General features: G+C 36.6%; 1 protein-coding gene across 8 annotated transcripts in view; it reads right to left on the reverse strand.

The window, feature by feature from the left end:
- The window catches only part of TCF12 (transcription factor 12), a 375082-nt gene that overhangs the window by 82140 nt on the left and 267053 nt on the right, over positions 1 to 25889 (reverse strand). For all 8 annotated transcript variants that reach the window (XM_055319710.1, XM_055319706.1, XM_055319716.1 and 5 more), the window contains one exon: positions 2112 to 2247. In XM_055319710.1, coding sequence (XP_055175685.1) covers positions 2112 to 2247 — 136 coding nt within the window. The remainder of the gene's footprint in view (positions 1 to 2111; positions 2248 to 25889) is intronic.

Genomic DNA, 25889 nt, shown 5'->3' on the forward strand with positions numbered 1-25889 from the left:
TGAGGTGGGTATAGATAATCTCCAAAGTCTTTTTGACTCTGAGATTTTATGAATAACTCCAACGCCAAGGAAGAGTGGCTGACTGAGAAATAACAAGAATGGAATAATAGGGGCACTTGAGGCTCAGTTAGGCGTCTGCCTTTGGTTCAGGTCATGATCTCAGGGTCCTGGGATCCAGCCCTGTGTTGGGCTCCCTGGTCGGGAGGAAACCTTTTTCTCCCTCTCCCGCTCCCCTTGCTTGTGTTCTCTCTCTGCCAAATAAATAAATTAAATCTTAAAAAAAAAATAAGAGAGAAAATGGAATAATAATCTACTAAGTGGTATTCATATAGGAAATGAGTAGGCTTGCCTGGGTACCAAGCCTTGGCTAAGTTGCTTAGCTTCCTGGGTCTTGATTCCTCATCTGTAACAGGAGGTTAATATTACAACATCACAAAATTTTTGTGAAGATATATACTTGGCATGGAGGAGATAACAGTATCTATCACTATCATAATCAAAATGAAAATGAAGAAAATATAAGTTTTAATTTCTGGAAAACTTGAGTTTTTATACCCCCACCCCAATTCCTAGTGAACCAACAGTTTATTTTCTTCCTGAACTTTTAGTAACAGTATATTGGTCCATATTAGCATCTTATGTCATAGTATGTGCTCACATAGATACTAACAACATATTTCTCTAGGGTGAACTGATACATCTAGCCTCAATGAATGTTCCTACTCTAACTCATGTGGTGGGAAATAAAGGTGAAGATGGAGAAAAGATGCTTTACAATTTATCATTTCTTTCTTTTTAAAATTTTATTTATTTATTCATGAGAGACACAGAGAGAGGCAGAGACACAGGCAGAGGGAGAAGCAAGCTCCCTGTGGGGAGCCCGATGTGGGACTGGATCCCAGGACCCCGGGATCATGCCCTGATCCAAAGACAGACGTTCAACCACTGAGCCATCCAGGTGCCCACAATTTATCATTTAATATTAAACAGTATACTGTTCTAAACCATCTGGGCTTACTTTATTACACATAAGTAACCTATAATGCTGAGAGGCGGGTACATCTAGTTAGAGCTCTCTATGCCAAACATGACCATCATTGCCCTTTTCTATACTCAAGCATACTCTAGGCCCAGGGATGAGGGCTACTTCACAAAAATCTAGGTGTGACAGAAGGTAGTAGATCTATAAATTGGAGGCAGTCAACAAATATTTGTGGAATAGATAATTATGACATACTTTCTTTTAGTGGGCTATATTTATTTCAGAAACCCTTGGTATAGACATCCTGTACCACTTCAATTTTCTTGTGTAAAGAATTCCTTGTTAGGGATCACCAAAAATTCTCACATTTAAATATTGTTGGATAAGGTGCCAGTGTGTACACCTGAGGCTTGCTGTAAGCAGCAATACAAAACAGATTAGCCTGGCGAGGCTATGTATAAGGCATAAAAGAAGGAAGCTAAGGAAAATGAGGGTTCAAAACTTGATACTGAATTTCTTTTTGAGGTGATGCTTTGGAACGAGAACAGAGATGATGGCTGCACAGCATTGTGAATATATGAAATGTCACTGAATTGCACATTTTAATATGATTGATTTTACCTCAAATTTAAAAAAAATGGGGCGTAGAAGAACAAATATACAAAGAACACTGGACATGGAGTCAGAAAATCTTAAATTTTATCTTCGGTAAACCATCTACTAATTATAAGAATGTGTCCTCTTGACCCTCATTTTATGTTAAATCTAGTATTACATCTACTGACCAGCAGGGCTATTGGACCAACAAGATGAGAAAGTATATAAAACCACATTGTAAACTGTTCAGCATTATATCAATCTTAGTAAAAAATAAGGTGTGAATATTACCACATGCTATTTTTATTATAATAGGAAAAATTAGTCCCATTTTCCACTATTTAGTTCCTCTTATGGTGACCAAACTATTAAAGTGATTGTTTATCAAATATCTGATACATTTTTATGCAAATAAGCTCTAATATCAGTATCATACTTAAGAAACCACATTACTACTAAATAAGAGTGCAGCCAGAAGACTAAGAGGTTGAAAAAAATCTGGGAGATAGGATTTGTTGTACAACACACTTACCAAGTGTTGCAGAGTCATGGAGTGGTCTTCTCCTGGAACTTGTGGCAGAGAATGAGTAGTATGGTGTTCCAGGTTTTCCTGAAGAAGACAGCTGTGCGGGGCTTCCAAGCCCTAAATCTTGTCTCAGGAGACTAGACTATAAAACAGAGCCAAGGAAAGAAGTTATCTTCCCACTGATACTAATCCAAACCTGAAAATATCATCACTTCTTAATCAGATTCAGAAGATCCTAGTACCTTCAATAATGTTTTGAATTCAGATTCATATAATTTTTTAAAAATATTTTATTTATTTATTCATAGACACACACACAGAGAGAGGCAGAGACACAGGCAGAGGGAGAAGCAGGCTCCATGCAGGGAGCCAGATGTGGGACTTGATCCCGGGTCTCCAGGATCACACCCCAGGCTGCAGGCAGTACCAAACCGCTGCGCCACCGGGCTGCCCCCAGATTCATATAATTTTTTGAGTTCTATTACACCATTGGTTTATTTGTTTATTTATTTATTTATTTATTTATTTATTTATTTATTTATTTATTTATTTATTTATTTTACACCATTGGTTTAAACCTACATTTTCTTTTTTCCTATCTTCATGTTGCCTGCTTTCTAGTAATTGTTCAGATCTATACGACCTTAAGGTTAAAAGATACTTTAGTTACTATGTGGTTCTACCCTTTAGTCATCAAGAATATTTTTGAAAAACGGCCACCAAGTCTTTGCTTGAATGCTTTCATGACCATACAAGGCAGTCAATTCTGTTATTTTTTCCTTTTCTTTTTTCTTTTAGGATAGCTTTATTTGGGACAGCCGTGGTGGCGCAGTGGTTTAGCGCCACCTGCAGCCCAGGGTGTGATCCTGGAGACCCAGGATTGAGTCCCGCGTCGGGCTCCCTGCATGGAGCCTGCTTCTCTCTCTGCCTGTGTCTCCGTGCCTCTCTATGAATAAATAAATAAAATCTTAAAAAAAAAAAAAAGGGGGGATAGCTTTATTTGTTTGAAGACTGCCAATATTGTCAAGACTAGCCATTCCTGTTTTCTTCAACTGTGTCTCATGGCACGGGTTTGAAAGTAATCCTCAGCATCTCTGACATAAAACCTCTAAAACCTCTGGATTTATTAAAAGTTTGTCAAAGTGTCTTGTAAAATAGAATGGATGACAATGCCCCAGATGTGGCCTGATTAGTGCAGAGTCATTTTCAACACTGCATTTAAATAACCCATTTGTGCTAGCTCATATTAAGAGGTTAGGAGTGATTACATGCTGTTACTTTTTACTGCATACGTTGCTATTAAGTCCTGGCCCTCCAACAGTTTCCTTGTGTTTTTTTGGTCCCAAGTACAACAGTTAATATTTACCTGATAAAATTCATCTTGTTATATTTTATCCATTATAATATTTCATTTCTGCCTTTTTAAGATTCTGAGTCTGTCAACCAATGCATTTGCTAGCCTTTCTAGTATTGGGGCATAAAAAATGGTATTAAAAAACCCCAAAGACATTAGGATGACAAGGCTGAGGAGATCCCTATGGTATGCTACGATAACATGAGGCTTTGTCAAGTGCTTCATTGAGATCCAGAGATTCAGCAGCCCTGACCTACTAAACCAGTGACCCTAAGATAAAGCTAATGAAGTCATTTTGGCGGATTTTGGTTTTAAGTTTTCTGGCAGCTGAGGGAAAAAGACCTCAACTGGAAAGGGTGCTGGACAGTTGAGAAGATGCTCTCAGGTGAAAAGAGCTGTGATTCCTCTGATACATAGACTATCCTGCTATTCCATATTTAATGCCTGCCATCACCATACTCTGAGTAGCTGTCCTTTTAGCTACTGATTATCACAGAGGTACTGAGAAAAAACCTCAGCTGTGGTCTGAATGAGTCAGTAGAACTTTGTAACACCAGTCACAGTCGCCCACTTCCTGCCTCCATTCTAATAATCAAGAAAAACTCTCAGTTTATCACACTACTTAATGATTTTAAGTAATTTTGGTTGTTTCAGCTTAAAAAAAAATGAGCTAGAATTCACAAAACGTACAATTAACCATTTCAAAGTTTCCAATCAGTGACATCTGGTACATTCACAATGTTATGTGACCATCATCATCTAGTTAATAGAACATTTTCATCACCTCCAAAGGAAACCCTAACCCATTAAACAGTTAACTTCCATTCTTTCCCTCCTCTAGTCTTTACAACAATGAATCTGCTATCTCTATGAATTTACCTACTCTGAATATTTTATATAATTTGGAACCATATGTAATGACCTTTCACTTCACATGTTTTCTGAAATACATCCATGCTGCAGTTTGTATCACTACTTCATTCCTTGTTAGGGCTGAGTAATATTCCATTGCATAGATATACTAAGCTTGTTTATCCATTCATTCATTCATTGATGGGACATTTTGGTTGTTTCTATTTTTTTTTAAAGATTTATTTATTTATGATAGACATATAGAGAGAGGCAGAGGGAGGGAGAAGCAGGCTCCATGCCGGGAGCCTGACGTGGGACTTGATCCCGGGGCTCCAGGATCATGCCCTGGGCCAAAGGCAGGTGCCAAACCGCTGAGCCACCCAGGGATCCCCTTTTGGTTGTTTCTAGATTTGGACTGTTGTGAATAGTGTTGCTATGAACATTTGTGTATGGGTATTTGAGTATTTGTTTTGAATTCTTTTGAGGAATACTTAGGAGAATTGCTGGGTCATGTGGTGATTCTATGTTTAACTTTTTTTTTTTAAGATTTTATTTATTTATTCATGAGAGACACACACACACACAGAGAGAGAGAGAGAGAGAGAGAGAGAGAGAGAGAAGGGGGGGGCAGAGATGCAGGCAGAGGGAGAAGGCTCCATGCAGGGAGCCCAATGTGGGACTTGATCCCAGGACTCCAGGATCACGCTCTGGGCCAAAGGCAGGTGCTAAACCACTGAACCACCCAGGGGTCCCTATGTTTGACTTTTTAAGGAACTTCCGAACTGTTTTCTTTTTTTTTTAAATATATATTTTTATTTTTTTTTAAAGATTTTATTTATTCATTCATGAGAGACACACACACACACACACACACACACAGAGAGAGAGAGAGAGAGAGAGAGAGAGAGAGAGAGAGAGAGAGGCAGAGACACAGGCATAGGGAGAAGCAGGCTCCATGTAGGGAGCCCGACGTGGGACTCGATGCTGGGTCTCTAGGATCACACCCTGGGCTGAAGGCAGCGCTAAACCGCTGAGCCACCTGGGCTGCCCTTAAGGAAATTCCAAACTGTTTTCAATAATGGCTGTGCCATTTTACCTTCCCACTAGAAATGTATGAGGATTCTAATTATATCCCTACAAACACTTGTTACTTTTAATTTTTTTTTTAATTATAGGCATCCTTGTGGGTGTTAAGTACCTTACTGTGGTTTTGATTCACATTTCTCTAATGGTTAATGATGCGGAGTATCTCTTCATGGGCTTGAAGGCCTTATTGGTATATCTTCTTTAGAAAAATATCAATTCAAGTACTTTGAACATTTTTGAATTGGGTTATGTTTCTACTGTTATATTGTCAGAATTTTAATACATTACGTTTTGAATACTAGACACTATCAGACATATGACTTCCTGTCCCATTTTGTAGGCTGTCTTTTCACTTCTTAATGTTCTTGGATAAACACAAATTTTTAATTTTGATGAAGTCTAATTTACCGTATATTTTTCTTTTGTTGTGCTTTTGATGTCATATCTAAGAATCTACTCCCAAAGCCAAGGTAATGAAGATTTACTCTTATATCTTCTAAGAGTATACAGTTTTGGCTCTTACCTATATCATTGATGCACTGAGTTAATTTTTGTATATGGTAGAAGGTAGGGTCCAACTTTATTCTTTTGAATGTGGATATCCAGTTATGCTAGCACCATTTGTTGAAAAGAATAGTATCTTCTTATTCAGTGGTCTTGGCATCCTTTGTTGAAAATCAATTGCTTATGAATACTTGGGTTTATTTCTGGACTCTCAATTCTATCCCTTTTGCCTATGTGTCTGCCTTATGCCAGTTCTATACTGTAGCTTTGTAGTAAAGTTTTGATATTGAAGAGTGTGTACTCCAATTTACTCTTCTTCGATATTGTTTTGGCTACGTGGGGTTCTTTGAAATTATATATAACTTTGAGAATCAGCTTTTCCATTTCTGTAAGAAGATACCATTGGAATTTTGATAGGGATTACACTGAATCTGTAGATTGCTTTCAGTAGTTTTGCTAACTTAAATATATTAAGTTTTCTGACTCCTAGAACACTGAATATTTTCCCACTTATTTAGGTCTTCTTTAATTTCTTTCAGCAATGCTCTGTAGTTTCTAGTATATAAGTCTTACACTTTGTAGTTATATTCCTAGGTATTTTACTCTTTTGGATGCTAAATGGAGTTGGTGACTTATTTTTGGTTTGTTCATTATTAGTGTATAGAAATACAACTAGTTTTTGTGTATTGATTTTGAACTTGCAACTATGGTAAATTCATTTATTAGCTCAAATAGTTTTATTGTGGATTCTGTATATGTAAGATCACACCATCTGCAAATAGGGAAAGTTTTAATTCTTTCGTTCCAATTTAGATGCCTTCGTTTCTTTTTCTTGCCTAATTGCTCTGGTTAGAACTTATAGTAAAATATTCGGGGTGCCTGGGTGGCTCAGTTGGTTGAGTGTCTGACTCTTAATTTTGGCATAGATCATGATCTCAGAGTTGTGAGGTCATGCCCCATGTCATACTCCAAGCTGGGCATGGAGCCTGCTTAAGAGTCTTCCTCTCTGCTCCTCCCCCACTGCTCATGTTCTCTTAAAAAAACAAAAAACAAACAGAAAAGCTAGTAAAATGTTCAATGTTAAGTGGTGAAAGTAGACATCCTTGTCTTGTTCTCACTTTTTTTTTTTTTTAAGTAATCTCTATGCCCAACATGGGGCTCAAAGTCCCAATTCTGAGAAAAAGAGTCACATGTTCTGACTGAGATAGCCAGATGTGCACCATTTCATTCTCAATCTTAGTGGGTAAGGCTTTCATTGTTTTACCATTGAGCATGACATCAGACATAGGTTTTTCACAAATAACCTTTATCAAGTAGAAGTTTCCTCCTTGTCCTAACTTGTGTTTTTATCATGAAAGGGTGTTGGATTTTTTCAGATGCTTTTTTTCTGCACTGATTAAGATGATCAGATGGTTTTCTCCTTTTATTCTATTAATAAATTACAATGATCACTTCTCATATGTTGAACTACCCCTTGTACTCTTGAGATAAAACCTACTTGGTCAATGCTGTATATTCCTTTTAATATGCTGCCGGATTTAGCTTGCTACTATTTTGTAAAGGATTTTTACATTAACATACAAAAAGAGGAAAAAAATACATACAAAAAAGATATAGATCTGTAGCTTCCTTTTTCCTGGGATATCGGTGTCTGGTTTGTATTCAGGGTAATGCTGGCCTCACAGAATGAATGTTGGAGAAGGAATGGTGTTTAATTCTTCTTTAAATGACTCGTAGAATTCATTAGTAAAGTCATTTGTATCTAGACTTCTCTTTTTTGGAAGAGATTTTATTACTGATTCAATCTCTTGTTTTAGCTGTTTAGATTTTCTATCTCTTTTTGAGTCAGTTTTCAGGGTGTGTATGTTTCTAGGACTTTCTCCATTTCACCTAAGTTGTCTAATTTGTTAGCATACAATTATTCATAGCATTCCTTTATAATTTTTTTTATCTTTGTAAGGTTGGTAAGTTATATTCCCTATTTTCATTTCTATTTTAGTGATTTGACTCCTTTTTAGTCAATTTAGCTGAAGGTCAATTTTTGATCTTTTCAAAGAACCAACTTTTGATTTTGTTGATTCTATTGTTTTTTTCTATTCTCTATTTTTTTTTTTAAATTTTTTTTTTAAATTTTTTTTATTTATTTATTTATGATAGTCACAGAGAGAGAGAGAGGCAGAGACACAGGCAGAGGGAGAAGCAGGCTCCATGCACCGGGAGCCCGACGTGGGATTCGATCCGGGGTCTCCAGGATCGCGCCCTGGGCCAAAGGCAGGCGCCAAACCGCTGCGCCACCCAGGGATCCCTCTATTCTCTATTTTTAAAAATTTCTGCTCTAATCTTTATTATTTCCTTCCTTCTGTTGGCTTTCAGTTTGGTCTGCTCTTTTTTTAGGTCCTTATGGTACAAAGTTAGGCTACTGATTTGAGATCTTTTCTGATGCAGGCATTTACAACTTTAAATTTTCCTCTGATCACAGTTTTTACTGCATATAATGTTTTGCTATACTACCTTTTCATTTTCTTTTGATATTTCAGTTTTTTAAAAAGGGCCTATTCAACAATGCTGGAGCACATATGAAGTAATCAATGTACTAAACCAAAGATCATTATATCTTTCAGAAATGCTTATGATCATGAAAACTCATACTCATCAAAAGGTAAATTATTCGGGGATCCCTGGGTGGCGCAGCGGTTTGGCGCCTGCCTTTGGCCCAGGGCGCGATCCTGGAGACCCAGGATCGAATCCCACGTCAGGCTCCCGGTGCATGGAGCCTGCTTCTCCCTCTGCCTATGTCTCTGCCTCTCTCTCTCTGTGTGACTATCATAAATAAATAAATTTTTTTTTTAAAAAAGGTAAATTATTCTTTGAACAGAGTTGGTATCTTCCTTTATAAAGGAGAAAAGTGAGGAAAAGATGATTTCAAACACAAGACTATATAAATTTATATATATAAATAAAGACTACACAGCACCAATTATTTAGTGTTTACTGCACAAATTCCAACAGATATGAAGTTCATCAGGTTGGAAAACGAAGGTGTGATTATTAAACACAAAGGAGAAGCAGTCCCCTTTAAGATAATAGTCTCCAGAAGAAATGTCAAAATTGAGAAAATATACATAACACATACATTATTTCTATAACAAACTATTAGCATGGAATCTCCTGATTTTGTTATTTGTGTGAGTAGTGTGACCCAGGAATCATCAAGTCTCCTACATTACACTGAAATTTCCATTGTCACTCCTGCTTTGTTTTTCTTTTTTGCCCATGCTAGGCACACTCAATATACCTCAAATAGCAACCAGAATATGGTTCATAGTATGCTAGATGTAACCTATTACCAACACGTTTGAGGGCAGGGGTCATGTACCTTGAAATTTTCCCCTAAACATCACTAGTCTTTCACTAAGATGTTCCTTGCTCAGTGTAAAACTTATTTTCAGGATGCTGAAAATGCTTTGAGGCATCTGCTGTATTTCTTTCATTATGTGCATTTTCAGGTAGAAGGCACAAAAGAAACTGACCATTTTACACATATATACAAACACTGACAGGAGAAGGGCATTCATAGTTTTCTTAACAGTGCTCCTTACAACATTTCCCCAGCACATAAATTCTCATGGGCAAATAAGATGATGATTTACATTAGAAGTCAACAACCAAGACCTGTGGGTTAACTGGGCCCGTTTCTGAAAATACTTTTATTGGAACATAGTCTCACTCATTCATTTATGTATTGGCTATGACTGTTTTCATGCTACAGTAAGAGGTGAGTAGTTGGCAATGGAGAATGTAAGGTGAGCAAAGCTTAAATATTTACTATCTAGCCCCTTTTGGAAAATGTTTATTAACTCCTCTTATATAATGTTTTGGTGGAGGGACAAAGGACTAAGTTTGCAGAATGGTGAAGAAGTCTATCTAATATGCACAATAAAGACAGAAAAAACTTTCAGATGAGTAAAATGTAGCCAGTGAATTATTTCTTCAAAGAAGTAAAATATAATAAAGACTAATAGAGGCATAAAATAATCTAAATGGTGAATAGGAATATACATTCTTATATTCTTCTTTTTAATACAAGGTTAATATTTTTTATTAAGAAGTCACTACAAGGACAGCCCAGGTGGCTCAGTGGTTTAGCGCTGCCTTTGGCCCGAGGCCTGATCCTGGGGACCCATGTTGGGCTTCCTGCATGGAGCCTGTTTCCTCCCTGCCTGTGTCTCTGCCTCTCTCTCTCTCTCTCTCTGTCTCTCTCATGAATAAATAAATAAAATCTTTAAAAAAAAAGTCACTTCAAGCTTTGGCTAGGAAGGAGACTTGAAGGAATGAGGACAACTGGAAGAACATTCCACATTATCATCTGTTATCTGTGTTTTCCCAGTATAGGCATAGTCAAGGAATGCCTTCACCGCTTTGGAGGACAGATTGGTGATGGTGATGCTCACACTGTCTCTCTCTCTCATGTTTACCTTAAACATAGCCCTGAAAAACTCACTGCACGCTGCTAAGACACAGCGATGACATGGGATTGTTTCATCTTTCATGATGATTTTGAAATCGTAAGAGACATTTTGCTCTCTAAAATTCTGCAGTATGCTTTAGATTTTCTGTCCATGATCTTCGGACACAAAGAAGTTGTTTTTCTTCCAGGATTGAAGTCCATTACATGAGTTTTGTTGATTGAAATGATATGAATTATCCATAGCCAATTCCTTTTGTTCTGAGAACTGCAATTGCCACATTCTTATATTCTTAAGAGTAAGCAGAATGTCTATAAAAACATTGATGTCCTACAAACAGCATGGGCTTTGGAATTAGCTACCCTTAGTTCAAATCCCAACTGTATGATCCCGGGCAAACTTTCTAACATTAGTGCATTATTTTCCTTTTGTATAAAGGACATATTACTAATTCACTCAAAGGGTTGCTAGAAGTAAATAAGGGTTAAGTACAAGTGAGTTTCACAGTTTTAGGCCTCAGTGAAAATAAAAAACTCAATTTCATTTTTTTCTTTCCCCATAGACCAGCATATTGTAAGGATCACAAAGAATGAAAATGAGGTGAATGACATTTTATACTGTTTCCTGGGCACAAACTCTATCCTAAGTCAGGAAACCCTGTCTGCCCTGAATCTAAGCTGGCTGAGACAACTCCCAATGGCTACGGTAAGAAAGGATGTTGGAAATCAGAAAGAGAATGGACAGGTCCCTAGAGAGAGGGTTGACAATTAGAGGCTAAATCCAAAGAGAAGTGTGACAGATTCAAAACTGCATCAATCTAGATCAAGAATAAATAGAAAAATGGCAACTTATTCTGAAAATGATTCAGCAGATGTGTTTATTTTTGTGTATAAAACTCATACACAGAGTGAAAGAAAAGGAATATGTATGCACAAATGTGGTGAAATATTGATGATACTTCATTAAGAACATAAGGACATTCACTGTATTTTTCTTGTACCTTTTCTGTGGGTTTCTAACTTTTCAAAATAAAAAGTTGGAGAAAATCAGAATAAATATCAAGAATTGACTAGCATATTTACAAATGTACCATCTCAGTGAATATTTACTGCAATCTTATTATTATATAAATTATGTTATATAGATAACAAGTAGTAGAACACTAATTTGAATCTAGGTCTGTTTAAGAGGCTCTTTCTTCAATATAAAGAAGATTTCTATGATAGTCCAGGAACCTAGTTACCATTTATAAGACTGTTAACTTTAAAAAATAGAAGTGACCTATAAATGACTTTGTAGATTACAACCCTAAAGCTGTATTATCTATAGAATACATACTGGTAGATTTTGCACATATGCATGAAATAAAGGAAGAAAAAGAACAAATGTTTTTAGGAGAAAGTTTATTTGTTATCAATTTTAGTGTTGGTAAACACTACTGATATCTACTTACTATAGATAAATATGGAGATATGATTAGGAAATATTCTGTATTCTTGTTTAGTGAATATTAATGGCAAGAACCCCCATAGAAGATGTTCTTCACTTAGCTGTCCTACTCATAGAAATAACCACGTCTCCCTCTTAGGTTTGCATCATGATTTATATGCGTAGGGAAAGCAAATGTAGAAGAAATTGTTTCTTTTTAAGAACACATCTTACTCCGTTAACTAAAATGAATTGTTCAGTACTATAAGAAGCACTAAAGAAGTTTAAGACAATGTTTTCTCCACTAGGACTTGATAATCTAGGAAATAATACCCGTGAAACTAATGGAAAATGGCTTAAAAAATTAAGGTCTAAACTATATGAAGCCTATTTTGATATTCTACCACTAATAAAGTCATGTATTTTTTCTTTTATTTGATTCTTTAAACATTTTGGTAACACTAAAGCACATATAATAAACTATTTAATTTTTTCCCCTAAAATAAAATTACACATCAGCTCATATTATTGATTTTCCTGCCTGCTTAAAAACAAATGAGAAGCATTATTGATTACCACTGATCTTGTCCTGGAGGTATCTCAAGCAAAAAGAATACACAATCCCAGAGGATATGGCACTAGGCAAAGCAGTTTTATTCTGCCGAGCTGTCTTATTCAAGGCAGAATTAGTTTTCTGAAATGACAGAGCACTAAATTTCTTAATAAGGCTTAGAAAAGAATCTTTTTAATAGTCCTCTAGAACCTCAACTGTGAAAAATATATGTAATTACTGAAGAATAATCGATGAAAGTTCATCCCCAGAACACTAATATAACCTAGATTATCATAATGAAAACTTTACATAAGTTTCATTTTATTTTTTATATATACTTATCATTTTAAAAATTGCACTTTAAATTTCGTTTGGAGGGGGAACGAACCACTGGGTGGCTCAGTGGTTGAGCGCCTGCCTTTGGCCCAGGGCGTGATCCTGGAGTCCCAGGATCGAGTCCCACATTGGGCTCCCTGCATGGAGCCTGCTTCTCTCTATGCCTATGTTTCTGTGTCTCTCATGAATAAATAGAAAAATCTTTAAATAAATAAATAAATAAATAATAATTTTGCATGCAAACCTTTAGCATATAAATAAAAATCCTCATTTTGTATGGAGTTTTAGTAGTCTATGTGATATATATATATATATATATATGTTTTTTCAGTTCTCTCTCCCTGTTAGAGTGCTTGAGAAACCCTGATTCTAAAATGTGAACTTGAAAACTTCAGTGTAAGTCTTCGTGGTAATACTGACTAAAAAGTAAAGGAGAGGAATAAGTAATGAGCTTGCCCAACATCATTTATTAATGTAACTTCTTAAGTATCTTGGAAGGTACTCTAAATGTGAAATAGGAAGTGCAGACGAATCCTGTTATACAGGGTATAAGAATGGTGGGGCTCAGTAGCCGAGGGGGATTCAGAGCCACACTGCAGTAATTTGGATATTCTCAGTGCCCTTAAAATGGAAAGTGTCTGAAATCTTGATAAACATAAGCATGCTTCCTCAGAACTGCTTTACCATCAAGTGGGTTGGCCCAAACACAGTACTAGATGTACTTCGATATCCATCATAACTTTGGATTAAGTAAGGACCTAATTAACCCTTCTGTCAAAAATTCTTAGTGTCATTTTATGAGCACTAATGTATCACTGATTTGTTTTCTAGAAAAATAAGATGCAAAGTATCTAGTGTTATAGTCACACATTGCAAAAAATTTAAAATATTTAATATGGACTCATGGAACCTCTGCTGTGTACTTTCTACATGATTCTTTAATTTTCATGCCTGTGTTATAGCCTTGAAACAATATACAGTTTTTTTTAATATACAGTTTTAATATATAAAGGCAAGCAGCTGTTCCCAGATTTGTCTTTTTGAAAGGGGAGTGCACTAATTAAAGATGTAAAAAAGTATAAAACATGATAAAATCATGATAAAATAGAGAATGCCTAAAATATTTTTTTCAGTTGAGTTCTTTATACTGTACCATGTTTCTTTTGTCACTGAGGGATGAAGAAACAAAACTGTTCCAAGAGCAAAATTAGTATAGTACTGCCAGATTTGTAACTTTTTTTTTTTTTTTTACTTGAGAAACATCACAGTACAGTTTAGCTGTAAGTCCACTTAAAGTTTCAGGGATTATGACAGGGAAACTGGAGAGTGACAAAGAAGCCTCTTACAATCAAATAAAAAACTCAAGAGAATAAAGAGGAACTTGGCAAAAATATAAATGGAGGGTTTTAATACTGTATCAGTCTTCTGTTAATTTTTTTACAAATAATTAAAAAATAGACTAATAAAATCTGAATTTGGAAAACACTGATATTTGTGAAATAATTGTATTATGATGCAAATTTATTTACATTGAAATTCCAGGGATATGGTAGCAATTATCAGCATGTTGTTAAAGAATTCTATCCTGAGAATCTCATTAGATAGTGATGCAAACTACAGTTGTTATCATTCTGAGAACAAAGGGATCTTGAATGAGTAATCAATAGCAACTGGCAGAAAATGAGACATTAATTATGATCCTCTCTAGTGTTTTGTCTAAGGCAAGATTTCATTAAATGCTTTGTGCAACCTGAATAGTTCCAAGTCATTATAAACACTTTGGACAATACATTAATTGAGGAGGAAGGGGATTGTACAGAGAAACAAAGTAAAAGAAAACCTGAGATGTTTCTATTCCTTTCCCCAGGTCAATAAAAACACACCAACCACGGGTATCCAACTGTTATGCTTGTTCTTTTACAAGCCCCAAATCTTATAATCTCAACATGGTCTCTTGAAAATTTAATTATCATTTTCTACACTTAAAGTGTCAGGCAGGTTTGAGAAGATAATGACAGTCATCCATCAAATGCATGCTGCCAACGCAATCAGCCCAATCTTTAAGAAAAGAAACTACCTATGTACTATTAAATTAGTAAAACACGGTAATCTTAGCAGTTTAGATTCCCCAATCTTTAATTAATCATCAGTAGCAGAGGGAAATTTTACCATCTTAATATTTCATTTTCACTCATTTTTCTCTGAACTTTTTTTCTCAATCCTACACCAGCCAATGAAAAGATATTGAGTAGGGCAGCCCTGGTGGTGCAGCGGTATGGCGCCGCCTGTAGCCTGGGGTGTGATCCTGGAGATCTGGGATCCAGTCCCACGCCGGATCCCTGCATGGAGCCTGCTTCTCCCTCTGCCTGTATCTCTGCCTCTCTCTCTCTATGAATAAATAAATAAAATCTTAAAAAAAAACAATAAATTGTTCTTGGTCTCTGACACATGAACCTCATCTTTAAAAAGAAAAGATATTTAAAAAAAAAAGATATTGAGTAGGGAGGTATGGGATATAGATTAACAAAAGAAGATTTTTTGGGAATAAAAAGAAAAACTACGACAAAAACCATTAAAAACAATTTTAATATATTCAGTATATAAATGCATAATTGCAAATATGCAATGAGAATGACTTTTATTTTTAGGTTTTTATAGGTTTCCATAAAGAGAGTCCCTACTTCTAAAATGCTATAAGGGATTTCTTGAAAGCAAACTTTTTCTGAGGTCAGTAGTGAGCATACTCTACACCCATCTTCTTCCTAGTGAGTTTTTCTGCATGTCTTAGGTTAGAAACTTCCTTGATACAGTCCTCTGAAAGTCTTCCTGCAAAGCTACCAGTATGCCTTTGAACCCTTTCTTTGTAAATAAAAAGAAGCTTGCTATGTGAGGTGCTAACCAACATTAGAAGAACAGGAGTTAAAGAAACGTCATTTCTCTTTTGCTTTTGTGAAAATGGTATTATGTAGTCCTAAGATTTTCAGGAGAGTTCTGATAACTAAAAGCCACTATTTTTACCTTTAATGCTAGCTTTCACATCTTGTAAACAACTACCCCCTCTTCCCAATTCCTTGCATTTTTAAAAATACAATTAAGAATAACATAAAACACAATACAGTAGTAGGTATATAGTTGGGTATGCAATGCTTATTGAACTGACATTCCATACTGGAACATCTTCTAAAAGTTAAGCTTTTTATTTTGGGAATTTTCAAATACAAACAAAAATTAAAAAAAACAAAACAAACAAAACACCCTGTATAATAAACCTTCCTATACCTTTCATCCAGCTTTTTTTTTTTTTTAAAGATTTTATTTATTTGAGAGAGCATGCATGTGCATGAGAGAGAGCAGAAGCACAAGCCCGAGGAAGAGGAGCAGGCTCCCCGCTGAAGAGGGAGCCTAATGCCCAAAGTGAGGCTTGGTCCCAAGACCCTGGGATCATGATCTGAACCTAAGGCAGACCCTTACCAACTGAGCCACCCAGGAACCTTCCTATCATCTAGCTTTAATAACTGCCAGCATTCTGCTGCTCTTGCCTTATTTATTCTATCATCTCTCAGTTCTTGGTATGGCTCCACAACTGACAACAATATCTTATAATCATATAATGACCAGTCTGTTGTCATCTCCTTTTTCTTTTTTCCTGAGATGGTGTCTACTCTCGCGCCTTATTTAATATACCTTTTTTCCCCCCTGAGATACGTTTCCAGAAGAATAAATTGACTTTTAAACAATGTTCCCCAAGAGCACTGAGTACCACCAAAAGTATAATTAGCAAGTTTTATGGAGAGAACAGAAACAATGAAGTTTTTTTCCTGCCAAGTAACATCTGCATCATCAGACTCTCTCTGGCCTTTTAACAGAAGTAGGAAATTATACTTGCGTACTGCTTGATACTTTAAGATGAGACTTTCCTTCCACAAAATAATTTATTTTACCTATGTCCCAAACTCAGAAGCTCATTCTGCAGGTAGCTGATGCTTCCCTGGTTATATTTTCCTTCCTAGATCACAGAATTCAGATTCAAACATTTTTTGAATATCCACGGATTTAGTACGCACAGCCCACTTTCTGAGTGTATCATCTCTTGGAGAGCTTCAACACTGATCCAGTCACTTTTATTTATTTTATTTTAATTTTTAAAAGATTTTATTTATTTATTCATGAGAGACAGAAAGAGAGAGAGAGAGAGAGAGAGAGAGAGAGAGAGAGAGACAGAGACACAGGCAGAGGAAGAAGCAGATTCCATGCAGGGAGCCTGATGTGGGACTTGATTCTGGGACTCCAGGATCATGCCCTGGGCTGAAGGCAGGTGCCAAACCACTGAGCCACTCAGGTATCCCCATAGCCACTTTTATGTCTTTTTAACATTTCTGACTCCCAACAATCCTCCCATCACCATCAACTAATTTATTGCCAAAAGGATGCTCTGAGTACTGCAAACCACTTGACTTCTGCCAATTTTTAAGTTCAATATTCAACTCTGACATGACCTATTCGTACAGCGCCATCACTCCTTTACTACTTACTGCCGCTTGTTCTTTTGTCTCAAGATATTCAATATCTTGACCTTTTTATTTTTTTCCAGCCCCAAAGTTTCATCATGGCTTTATTTCCTTCCTTTGAAAATTAGCCTACACAGTCTATTACTTTAACTATCATCTCGTCACTGCTTCAATTCTTCTATCCTTAGCCATTTACCAGCTATGAAACACTGGATAAATTCTATAATCTCTGAGGCACAACTCAAGTTCCTTAGTTGTTAAATGGAGAAATAATAACTGCAACAGCAGCAACAACACTTCTGTCATATGCAAGGATCGTATGAAATGTCTGTAAGGTGCTTAGCACAAGGCCTGGCAATAGTAAATGTATGATATATGCTAGCCCTCACGTTTAGGCACATTTTGTTTTACTACCCTTTGCAGATACTGCATGGTTTATAAATTGCAGGTTCATGGCCACTTCTGGTCAAGCAAGTCCATGGCGCTATTTTTCCAACAGCATTTGCTAACTTTGTGTCTCTGTGTCACATTTTGCTAATTCTCTCAATACTTCAAACTTTTTTTTTTAATTTTTACTTATTTATGATAGTCACAGAGAGAGAGAGAGAGAGAGAGAGGCAGAGACACAGGCAGAGGGAGAAGCAGGCTCCATGCACTGGGAGCCCGACGTGGGATTCGATCCCGGGTCTCCAGGATCACGCCCTGGGCCAAAGGCAGGCGGTAAACCGCTGCGCCACCCAGGGATCCCAAACTTCTTTATTATTACTATATTTGTTATGATGATTTGTGATCAGTGATCTTTGATGTTATTATTGTAATTGTTTTTGGGCACTATGAACTCTATACCCATATAAGATGGTGAATTTATTCAATAAAAGTGTGTGTTTTAACTGTTCCACTGACCAGTTGCTCCCCATCTCTCTTCCTAGCCTTGAGCCTCCTTATTTCCTGAGACATAACAGTGTTCAAAAATTCGGCCAATTAATAACCCAGCAATGGCCTTGTGGGTGAATGTTCAGGTGAAAGGAAGAATATAACTCTCACTTCAAATCAAAAGCTAGAAATGATTAAGTTTTTAGTGAGGAGGGCATGTCAAATATGGAGATAGGATAAAAGCTAATCCACTTACACCCAACAGTTAGCCAAGCCAACGAATACAAAGGAAAAGTTCTTGAAAGAAATTAAGAGTGCTATCCCAGTGAACACATGAATGGTAAGAAAGCCAAACAGTCTGAATTATGGATAAAGTTTTAGTGATCTGGATATAAGATCAAACTAGTTACAAAATTCCCTTAAGCCAAAGCTGAATCCAGAGCAAGGCCCTACCTCTCCTCAATTCTATGAAGGCCAAGAGAGTTGAGGAAGCTGCAGAAGTATGAAGTTAGAGAAGTCGGCTCATAAAGTTTAAGCAAATAAGTCTTCTCTGTAACATAAAAGTGCAAGGTGAAGCAGCAAGTGCTGACATGGAAGCTGTAGAAAGTTATCCAGAAGATTTAGCTAAGATAACAAAGCTAGCTATACTGAACAACAGATTTTCAATGTAAATGAAATAGCCTTCTTTTAGAAGATGAACCGTCTAGGACGTTCATAGCTGGAGAGGAGAAGTCAATGCCTGACTCCTAAGGCTGACTCTCTTGTTAGGGGCTAATGCAGCTGGTGACTTGAAGTTGAAGGCAATGTTCATTGACCATGATGAAAATCCTAGGGCCCTTAAGAATCATGCTAAATACACATGGCTTGTGCTCTCTGTCAATGGAACAAAGCACATCTGTTTATATAATTTACATGCTGACATAGTTTACTGAATACTTTGAGCCTGTTGTTCAAACCTATTGCTTAGAAAAAAAGAATTGTCAAAATATTATTGCTGACAGTGAACGTGGTCATCTAAGAGAGCTGATGGAGATGTACAATGAGATTAATGTTTTCATGCCTGCTCACAGAATATCCATTCTGTCGCCCATAGATCAAAGAGTAATTTTGACTTTCAAGTCCTATTATTAAAGAAATACATAAGGCTAGATCTGCCTTAGGTAGCAACTCCTTTGATGGACCTGTGCAAAGTCAGCTGAAAACCTGGAAAGGATTCATCATCTTACAAAGGCTATTAAGAACATTTGTGATTCATAGGAAGAGGTCAAATCATCAAAATGAACAGGAGTTTGGAAGAAGTTGATTTCAACCCTAATGGATGACTTGTGGACTTCAGTGGAGTAAGTAAGTGCAGACGTGGTAGAAGGAACAGGGAAATGGAATTAGAGGCTGAAGATGCAAATGAATTACTGCGATCTTAAAAACTTTAACATGAGGAATTGCTTCTAATTGATAAAGAAAGTGGTTTCTTGAGGTAGAATTTACTTCTGGTAAAGATATCGTGAAGATTGTTGACATAACAACAAAGAATTTTTTTTAAAGATTTTATTTATTTATTCATGAGAGACACACACACAGAGAGGCAGAGACACAGCCAGAGGGAGAAGCAGGCTCCATGCAGGAAGGCTGATGTGGGATTCGATCCCGGGACTCCAGGATCACGCCCTGAGCTGAAGGTAGGTGGTATACTACTGAGTAATCCAGGGATCCCCCGACAACAAAGGATTTATATATAACAATAACGTTAGTTGAGAGGATTGATTCCAATTCTGAAAGGTCTATGGTGGGTAAAATGTTATCAAACAGGATCATGTGCTACAGAGAAATTGTTTATGAAAGGAAGAGGCCATTGGGGGAGCAAATTTCATTGTTGTCTTATTTGAAGAAATTGCTACAGCTACCCCAACTTCAGTAACCACGACCCTGATAAGTGAGTGGCTATCAACAGTGAGGCAAGACCCACTACCAGAAAAAATATGACTCACTTGAAAGCTCAGATGATGGCTAGCATTTTTCAGCAAAGAATGTTTATTTTTTATTGTTTTTAATGATTTAAAGATTTATTTATTTTACAGAGGGGGGTGGGGCAGAGGAGGGCTAGCATTTTTCAGCAAAGAAAGTTTATTTTTTATTGTTTTTAATGATTTAAAGATTTATTTATTTTACAGAGAAGGGTGGGGCAGAGGAGGGCAGAAAGAGTCTCAAGCAGATTCCATGTTGAGCAGAGTCCCATGTGGGGTTCGATTCTGTGACCCCAAGATCACAACCTGAGTTAAAATCAAGAGTCTGATGTTATCAACTGTGTCACCCAGGTGCCCAGGAATGAAGTATTTTTTATAAAGATTTATTTATGTTAAGAGAGAGAGAACATGTGCTTGACAGAGAGCACATGCATGAGAGAGAGTGAGGGGAGTGGCAGGGGAAGAGGAGAGAGAGAATCTCAAGCAGACTCTCACAGAGCACAGAGCCTAACGTGGGTATCAAACGGACAACCCATGAGATCATGACCAGAGATGAAATCAAGAGTCTGACACTTAACAGACTAAGCCGCACAAGTGTTCCTGTAATAAAATATTTTTAAATTAAGATATGTACATTGGGGCAACCCGGGTGGCTCAGTGGTTTAGTGCCGCCTTTGGCCCAGGGCATTGATCTTGGAGACCCGGGATCGAGTCCCACATCGGGCTCCCTGCATGGAGTCTACTTCTCCCTCTGCCTTGTATCTGCCTCTCTCTCTGTGTCTCTCTCATTAATAAATAAATAAAATCTTTAAAAAAAAGGTATGTACATTATTTATTTATTTTAGATCTTATTTATTTATTCATGAGAGACAGACAGAGAGAGAGAGAGGCAGAGACACAGGCAGAGGGAGAAGCAGGCTCCATGCAGGGAGTCTGACATGGGACTCGATCCCAGGTCTCCAGGATCACACCCTGGGCTGAAGGCAGGCACTAAACCGCTGCGCCATAGTTCTTTTGGGCTATGGCTGCCCCATAGTTCTTTTAGATATAATGCTATTTGTATACTTTAACGGACTACAATATAGTGTAAACATATACATTGGGAAAGCAAAAAATTCATCTGACTCACTTCATTACACAACTCGCTTTATTGTAGTGTTCTGGAGCTGAATCTGCAATACTTCCAAGGTATATCTGTATTATCACTATTATCATTAACCTATCCAAACATTTGCTATCTATGCTTCTACATTTAGTCTGCTGAATAAAAGAAAGAAACCCCTGATTCTCTTTTAACGGTCAGAAACACATACCTGTTTAGGAAAAAACTATTTGGATGGAAAATTATGCATTTTCTGGAGTAGGGTCAGTTCTGTAAAGGCCAGACAGAAAACACTCAAGTTCTGTGAGCCTTATTGTCTGTTTTGTAACAATTCGATTCCATCTTTGTAGCAAGAAAGAAGCCACAGTTAATATGTAAATGAATGGGAATGACTATGTTCTAATAAAACCATTTACCAAAAAAAAAAAAAGGGGGTGGGAATATTTGGCTGATAGCCATAGTTCACTGACTCCTACTCTTGAGCACAACTGTCTAGGTTATCTGACTCTCATTCTATGGGAGCTATTTTACAACTTTGTAAGTTGTAGGTAACTAATAGCAATGTAAACTAATTCTTATCTATAGACCTGCAAAACACATTCTTTTCAGTGAAGGGATGAACAACTGCTCTCCACTCTCAATATCTCCTACCACCTTGCTCCAAAGGAAAAAAAACAAACTTTGGTCTACATGTGAACATTAATTTCCATAACTTTTAAAATTTATTTTTATTTTTAAAAAAGATTTATTTACTTGAGAGAGAGAGAGAGAGAGAGAGAGAGAGAGAGCATGCATGGGATGAACAACTGCTCTCCACTCTCAATACCTTCTACCATCTTGCTCTAAAGGAAAAAACAAACTTTGGTCTACACTTGAACATTAGTTTCCGTGAGTTTTAAAATTTATTTTTTTATTTTTTAAAAGATTTGAGAGAGAGAGAACATGCGTGAAAGAGTGCAAAAGGGGGTGGGTTGGGGAGAGGGAGAAGCAGATTCCCTGCTGAGCAGGGAGCCTGACAAATTTGATCCCAGGACTCTGGTATCAGGACCTGAGAAAAAGGCAGATAGTTAACTGACAGGCACCCCTTAAAATTCATTTTCAAATGTTTGCTATTGAAGTATAGTTGACATATGATATACTACAGTTTAAGGTATACAACATAGTGATTTGACTATTCTATATATTACTCAATGTTCACTACGTAAGTATAGTTTTCACTTGTTACTATGTAATGTTATTACAATATTATTGACTGGAAGTATTCCCTGTGCTGTACTTTTTATCTCCATGACATTTATTTTTAACTGAAGTTTGCAATCTTAATCTGCCCTTCATCTATTTCACTCCCCCTCCCACCTCTGGCAACTGCCAGTTTGCTTTCTGTATTTATCTTTCTCTGTTTTTGTTTCCTTTTTAGCAATTTTCATAATTTTGATCTATGATTGTGTTTTTGGATTCTCCTTTGTACTGGTTCTGACATCTTACAAATTTCTTCACTGATGAGATAAAAATCTATAAGCACATTCACTTTTTATCTGTAGGAGAGTCATAACTTTATGTATTTTAATATATTTACCTTTTAACACATGCAGTATGCTGTTGTTATAGCCTAATTACTAAGATTTGTCTAAACTATCCCTTATTCCGCTTTTCATGTATAGTCTAGAGCAATTAGGGTCAATGGCTGTTTGTTGTATTTTCAGCAACTACTTCGTGCCTGACAAACAGAAGATTTCAATGATTATCTTTTGAATGTATTTTGAATGAATGAATAACTGAATGTGTATTCTGGGAATAGTAGCATTTTAGTTTGGTTTGAATGAAATATTTGCTTTGAAGGATAGTATGAGGTGTTTGAATTTTAAGATGTTGCTTAAATGCCTAACCAAAAAGTTTGTGTTTTGTCCTCTAAGGGTTTCAGACTGGACATACGACAGGATGAAAGATACAAGTGTTTCTCTCTCTCTTCTTTCTTTCTTTCTTTCTTTTCTTTCTTTCTTTCTTTCTTTCTTTTCTTTCTTTCTCTTTCTTTTCCTTCCTTCCTTTCTCTCTCTCTCTTTCTTTATAAGATTTTACCCATCCATTCATGAGAGTCAGAGAGAGTCAGAGAGACAGAGAGAGAGAGAGAGACAGGCAGAGGGAGAAGCAGGCTCCATGCAGGGAGCCCGACATGGGGCCTGATTCTGCGTCTCCAGGATACCACCCCAGGCCAAAGGCAGCGCTAAACTGCTAAGCCACTGGGGCTGCCCAATAACAGTGTTTCCTAGAAAAGTTAAGTTTTTGTTCCAAATATACAAGAGAATTTATAAACTGGACACAAGGAGACTATTTGGGATGACCTAATTGCTCTGTGGGAGAAAATTAAGGAAGAAGCTACAATATGTGTTCAATATTATAACTTATATTTATATTAGTTATATGTTCTCTTTCCCCAAGATGTTTTCCTCTCAGTCATACTTACCCATTTTCCAAGATTTTAGGATTGTATATTTCCTTTGCAAAATTTTCTCTGTATTAAAATCACACTAATTTCACTCTCTTCTGAGTTGTAACTCACATCTGTGCCACTTAACCTTGAGATTTACTACAGGTTATCTTATGATTTTCATTAATTTTCTCTGTGTGTACAGAGCTAGTCTCCCCCCATCTAGAATGTAAACTTCTTGAAGACTGATGCTAAATCTTTTATTCTGTTGCTGGCCCAGATCCTTATACATGGTAAAACAAGCAAATTCTTGTTGATTCCTTATCTTTTAATCAAGTTCTACAGTGTGTGAAGCTCTGTGACATTTTTTACCCACTAAGAAGCAGCAGAGAAAAAAATGAAGAAGCATTTAAATTTTAAGTGTATTTGGTTTGCTTAAAATGGAAGTTGCAACAGATTTTTAAAAATTGGGAATGCAATAATTATTAAGGGCATAATAGTTCTTAGATAATAAGGGATTCTTATTAAAAACAAAATAAAAAACACTAAAAGTGCTAAAATCTGGCCAATGAAATGTTGAAATGCAATGAACACATAATGTTGTGGAATATGGATCTGTGTAAAACTCCCATTATTTGATTAGTTTTGAAATAAAGTAAATCACCTCAAAATACTTCTTAGGGAAATTATTTTAAATGTATAGAAATTTATAAAAGAACTACCTCAAACCAAATGAAATCTAGAGATGAAACAATTAGGGTTACTGAATAGTTTAAAACACAGTAAACATTCTCTTAATAGCTTGATTTTATGAATGAAAGCAATGATAGGGTTCAGGATATACCACCCCCAAACATGGTACCTTGGCATAATTAAATATTTTAAGATGAGTCTGAAGAACTGCCAGGAGCAGGATGGTCATTCTAACTGCCCCCTCCCCAGCCCTTCTTCACTAAAACAGGCCTTAACATGCTTATGTGAGAGGTGCCTTCCCTATGTCAGGAGGAAAGGAACATCCTTATCTCCAAAGACAAAGGGATGTCAAGAGGAATGCTAAGAAATAGGTCTTATTAAATTTTCCCTAATTCACTACAATTACCTCATACTCCTTAATATATTCATGTTCCTCCATGATTCTGTTTTCTTCATCAAACTTAGCATAAATGTACATAAGTCTGTGTCTTTCAGACTCAAACAATGAAGGAAATGTCTTCATTTCCTTAAGAAGGCTCTCAGAAAAAAATATGTTAAATAAATTTGTATGATTTTCTCCTGTTCATCTGTCTTTGTCAGTTTGCTTTTCAGACCCAGCCAGGAACCTTAAAAGGGTTGAGGAAAACTTTTTTCCTCTATTAGCAGTAAGAGTTTCTTACAGTCTTATAGATATCTTAGGCTGGTAATTATTCCACAGGCCTCATCCTTTTGGGGGTTCCTTACCAGCAGACCTGTTCTCACTCGTGACTATTTGTCCTTTTTTTTTTTTTTTAACACATAATTGATGATTTTTTAAAAAATATTTTATTTATTTGTTCATGAGAGACACACAGAGAGAGGCAGAGACACAGGCAGAGGGAGAAGCAGGATCCATGCAGGGAGCCTGATGTGGGACTCCATCCTGGATCTCCAGGATCACGCCCTGGGCTGAAGGCGGCGTTAAACCCTTAGGCACCTGGGCTGCCCCAGCCTGTAAATTCCTACACACACACACACACACACACACACACACACACACACACACACACACACACAAATCCTAGTGAGGTTATAATTAGGATTGCATTTATCTACAGATCAATTTGGGACGAAATGACTTTTAAAAATATTGTTTTCCTATTCATAAAGGTGGTATATTCTCTGATTTGCTGGGGTGACTTTAAGTTTCCATAAGCAATGGTTGTAGTTAGCAGTTTTCGGTGCTGACATTTTACATGTCTTTTGTTAAAACTTATTCCTAAGTATTTCACATTTCTTGGATGTTACTGTAAATGGCAATTCTTTTCATTTTTTAAAAGCTAAGCTGTTATTTACATATAATAAAATGTTCAGATCTTAAGTGGACTACTCAATCAGTTTTGATGAATGCGTATCAAGAGAGATGTTTCTATTACTTCAGCAATGAGATCCCTTTATAGAAGAATCCTCCTATTTGCAACCACTGATTTGATTTTTATCAACACAGGATGGTTTTGCTTATTACAGACATTTATATAAATGGAGTCATACAGTATTTTTGAGATTTGGCCTGTTTTTAACATAACATTACTGAGGTCATTAGATCATTCCATTTTATCGCTGAACAACATTCAGTGTATGAACATGATATAGGTCATTTATCC

This window comes from Nyctereutes procyonoides, unplaced genomic scaffold (genome assembly GCF_905146905.1).
Source record: "Nyctereutes procyonoides isolate TBG_1078 unplaced genomic scaffold, NYPRO_anot_genome, whole genome shotgun sequence".
NCBI classification, from domain to species: Eukaryota; Metazoa; Chordata; class Mammalia; order Carnivora; family Canidae; genus Nyctereutes; species Nyctereutes procyonoides.